General features: G+C 41.6%; 1 protein-coding gene across 1 annotated transcript in view; it reads left to right on the top strand.

The window, feature by feature from the left end:
* The window catches only part of uvssa (UV-stimulated scaffold protein A), a 38,230-nt gene that overhangs the window by 27,908 nt on the left and 5,561 nt on the right, over nucleotides 1-4,761 (top strand). The window contains exons 10-13 of the mRNA XM_008286103.1: nucleotides 1,334-1,544; nucleotides 2,693-2,821; nucleotides 3,122-3,305; nucleotides 3,389-3,500. Of these exons, the coding sequence (XP_008284325.1) occupies nucleotides 1,334-1,544; nucleotides 2,693-2,821; nucleotides 3,122-3,305; nucleotides 3,389-3,500 (636 nt within the window). The remainder of the gene's footprint in view (nucleotides 1-1,333; nucleotides 1,545-2,692; nucleotides 2,822-3,121; nucleotides 3,306-3,388; nucleotides 3,501-4,761) is intronic.

Below are 4,761 nucleotides of genomic sequence, written 5' to 3' on the forward strand. Positions count from 1 at the left end.
TAATATCGAGACGTCCCCAGATTCTGGTGTCTTACAGTTTCTGGTGAGCTCCACACCATCCAGCCTTCAGGTCAGAAATTCATTTAGTGTCTTGTGACTTTGACTAATCCAGCATCAAACAACTTTTAAAAGTTTATTAACCTTAGTGTTCATCATTTTACGAGTAAACAAAATCTGTCGCTGGATGAGCGAACAGACAAACTACAGATGTCATGTGTCCACAAACACTCTGTGGCAGAGTTCATTCACCAGTTTGTAAGAAGCACATTAACCAACAAACTGGAGTTCAGTGGACACCTTCCACCGTTAACATTAGTGAGCAGCGGCTGGAGTCGACTACCAGCGCGTCAGTGAGGAGCTGAAAACAAGTATTTGGTTTTGTCTTTTTGTTTTTAAAATCAAATCTTTCAACATTAAGCAAGATTTATGGTGGCATGGCAGACATCATACTGTCACCTTTTGTCACGATTGATTTTGCATATTGACCATTTGTTGTATCAGTTTGTTTTTAAGTGTTAGACATGCATTTTTAATTTCCCCTCGCTATCTGGGATTAGTAGGGCCTGAAAAATATATAAACTAAATCCTACCTTTGAACGAGAAGTTGTTTTTGAGAACAAGGATGTGCTCATGTTTTGTATTTTACTGTTTGATACAAAAAATTCAGCAAAGTTGTTTAAAGCTGTTTATTTTAATAAAGAAACTCGGCTGTGTAAAAGCAAAATGCGGCATTTGATTAACTTTTTGTAGCTTTTTAAACATTTCCTTGCCCCGTACTACAACCAGGAACTAGCTGTTGATTCCTCGCAGCTCCTGGGTGAAACTGGAAATCTGCAAAAGACCAATGGGCCAGTGTGAGGCAGCAACACATGCCGGGACGTTTCATGCAAAAATCTTTCACTCGGAGCTCGGCACTAGGACTAGGGATGTCCTTCTGGTCTGTAGGAACAGTCTGTCGTACTTATCGGCTTGTGTGAAATACTGAATAACACACAAGATTTCCCAGAGCAGCGTCTCTCTGTGCAACACGGTGGGGTTTCCAGGTGGACCATCTCTGGAAGATGCACAGCAGAAGTTGTGCGGACTGAATTTTACTTGTTTTTCAGTGTTGTATGCGGTTGTTTTTTTGTTTCTTTTCCTACTTCTGTTGGTATTTTTAATGCAATAGTCCGAACCGGCTATAAATAAGAGGTGACAGACGTTACCTGCATGTTTTGAGCTTTGGCTCGTCAGGGAAGATAAACGCTTGAGTAAGACGTGAATGGTTCTGTGTGTTTTTCTAACTAGAATGGAACCGTCCTTAACCTCAGTACCCACCTCTCTCTGTCGACAGGTTTGGATCCCTCTCCTTCCACCTCAACGGCACCAGTCGCCCCCAAAAAACCTCCTGCTAAAAGACCTGCAGCCCCTCCCCCTCCATCCCACTCCTCTGCTTCATCCTCCAGGAGGCTGAAGCGACTCTTAGAGGAGGAGCAGGATCCAACGTCTGCCGTCGCCACGCTGCGCCTCCTCAGACAGAAGATCCCTCTGCCCACAGAGTCCAGGTGTGGGATCGTCTCTTCTGCCTCACTTCTCACACGTCCACTCTTTTACTCACAGATCAGTTCAGCGTGATGGAGCCAGTGGCCGACAGTAGTCAAATATCTTTCTGTAGATCGTAGTTTGATTTAAGTTAAACTCAAACTGTAAAAGGAAATCTGGAATGTATGATGAGCTGCACTTGTAGGGCTGTAAAATGCAAAAATCATGCTGGTTTTCATTGCAAATGTGTTTTTACTTGTCGCATGAGGGTTTAGACGAGTGGTTTTCTTTTTAAAAAACACTGTGTCTGTTGAATGAGGTTGTTATTCTACATTGTGTCTGCAAGTTCACCAAGTTAGCCTCAAATAACATTGATATGAAAGAGAAGTTCAGGTCTAACGAGTCAAACTAAACATGCAGCTTAAACTGTATCAGACAGATTTATTTGCCGGCCGTATTTCCAAGATGCTTATAATTTAAAAGCTGCAACAATGAATTGATTTAATCCATTTTTTTTCATCACATACTTGGTAATTCAGTTCCAGCAGTTCAGTTTGAGAACTTTTCTGCTTTTCTCAGTGTTAGAATATAATAAATTTGACATTTTGGGGCCTCAGTTGGACAAAACCATGTGACCCTGAACTACTTTGCTGCCTTCGTTTTGTGCTTTCAGACATTGTGATGGGCTTTTTTTCTTTCTTTTTTTTTTTTTTTACACACATTTCTCAAAATTGTTTAATTAGGAAATAAAACAAACAAAGCTGCAGATGACAGACTGAAAGTATTTATTACCTCCAGACCAAATTATTACATTTTGGAGGTTTTTTAATTCAAGTCCAAACATCAATATCAAAAAAAAAAAATTGTACTGTTTTGTAACGTAATGCTATAAAATGTCTACACCATCCGTTTAGACATAGACAGTAGGATAGATATTAGTCATGATGATCTGTACAACCCTGAAGATCCTGTGTCCTCATGAAACCTGCAGGTCCATTTCTTGATCTTATAGAAACCTGCTGCAGATTTGCGTCAGCACAGATCGTTGCTGCTGTCTGATGAAAACCTCAACAAACAATTAAACACCATCCCAACAAGCTCCATTTGATCACACACACTTTGAGTTTAGTCTTAATGTTTACTTTGCTGTTCTGTTTTCCGTGTTCTTCAGCAGCGACTCTGGTCCCAGTTCATCTCAGTCCGGTTCAGAACAGAAGGCTGCTGATGCTCCTGTGGTTCCATTCGGTTTGGATTTGTACTACTGGGGTCAGGAGCAGCCCAACGCCGGCAAGATCATCAAGTAACACACCGGACACCCAAACACGTTACCACCAGTACACATAAAGGCAAAGCCGACACAGATGTCTGTGTTATGTCATGACTGTTTCATTTTTAGCATGATAGCGAACATGAAGAGGCTCTTTCAGCTCGTCTTATTTCCTTCTTCAGGACTGTCAGTCGTTATTTTGCTCCAAGTTCAGTCAGAAATGAATCTGAAAGTTTCCTAACCACTTTTTTTTGTTTTGTTTTGTCTTTTAATTCCAGACAGCAATAAAACTGTCTGGAACCGTCTCTAAAATCTCCACATTTTGTCCTGTAGGTCAGCCTCTCAGCATCAGTTCTGGGTTCCCAAAGAGGTGGAGGAGGAGGTGGAGAACCAGGAGCTGCTGGCGGAGAGCAGGAGCAGATACATCTCGTTCCCTGGGACCTTCACGCCCGTCAGCCATTTCTGCAGAGCTCCACTGGATAACGGAAAACTGTGTCAACGGCAAGATCGCCTCAAGGTAACGGGCCACACACGTATTTACTGTCTGCTTCTTGGTTGCCCTCATGGTGAGCGTTAGAGCTGTAACTGTTTGCCCTCCAGTGTCCTTTCCATGGTCGGATCATTCCTCGAGACCAGGAGGGTCGACCCTGCAGGCCGGAGGACCGACGGAGGGAGGAGCAGGAGGAGAGGAGGAGAAGAGAGCAGCAGCCTGGTGAGATACCAAAGATCACATGTTCCAGAACTAACATGAACAAAATGTGCCTTCAGAGGATTGCACTATGAAGGCCACAAGTCTATATGACCACCACCATAGTTGCATCTTATGGTCTTTCTAAGACTAAGATGATATTTGCTCTTTTTTATAAGTCAAAAAAGCTAACTCAGCTTCCACCTAGTCGTGTTTCCCAAAGTGTTTAGTCTTGCAGTCATCTTTAACAGGGATATTGTTTGACATCTAGTCCATTAACCAGATTTTTCCACAGCTGTCAGATGCATCTCTCTCCTCTGCAAAAGGTTTGCTTTTATTGACCAAAATCATAGTTTTGACTAGAAAAAGTTTGCTTTTTGCTCTTTTTTGTACCCCAACATGTATTTAGTACTTTTTTCCAGAGTTTTTCATTGCACCTTGTGCCATATATATATATTAAAGAGCTTCTACGTACTGGTGTATTAACATTACAGAAACATAAGAAATGATTTTAGTAATTACTAATGCTGTTAATTTAGGGCAGCTGTGACATAAACCTTCCATCAGGCGGTGGTCTAATACATCTGTTGATCATTTTCTGTAAACATGCATGTTTTACACTTGCAGCATTGACAAGTACAAAAAAATAAACTGAAAATGTAAAAGCTCCATGAATGTAGAATTTATGGCCGAGCTGTTGTGTTACATTGCATTAGATGCTACAGGAGCAGCTAACGAGTGATGTACCTAAAATGAGTGTAGGTGTCACACAGAGGGAGAAAACTTTGACATCAACATGCTACAAAGAGTTCGCTATAAAAAAAAGTTAAAATTAAAAAAACAAAACGCTGAATGTAATCCAGAGTTTTGTGAATGTTCAGTCCAAATTTCAACCCAATCCCACGAAAATCAAACAATCCAAAAGGAATCACAAAAATGATGCATTCAGCATTAAAGGGCAAATTTAAAAAAAAAATCCTAACTGAAGCAGCTCTTGGAGCAGAGCTTTGCAACCTTTAGGAGGGTTAGGGGAACTGGAATGGGATGACTCTGCTCTGTCACATGAATAAGTGGCTCAGTTGGACAGATGTGGCTTCATAATAACGATAATATTCATCACAGCTCAGTGTGTTAGCAGCAGTCTGGTAGTCGTCTGTTCTGTGCATCGTCTTTGTCTGACTGTCTGTGTGTTTGTTCTGTGTGAGTGTGAGCCAGTTCGCAGGATGTCCACCAGCTGCCTGCAGTGTCTTGTTAACCAGCTCCGTGTGTGTGTGTGTGTGTGTGT

This window comes from Stegastes partitus, unplaced genomic scaffold, assembly GCF_000690725.1.
Source record: "Stegastes partitus isolate 25-593 unplaced genomic scaffold, Stegastes_partitus-1.0.2 Scaffold432, whole genome shotgun sequence".
NCBI classification, from domain to species: Eukaryota; Metazoa; Chordata; class Actinopteri; family Pomacentridae; genus Stegastes; species Stegastes partitus.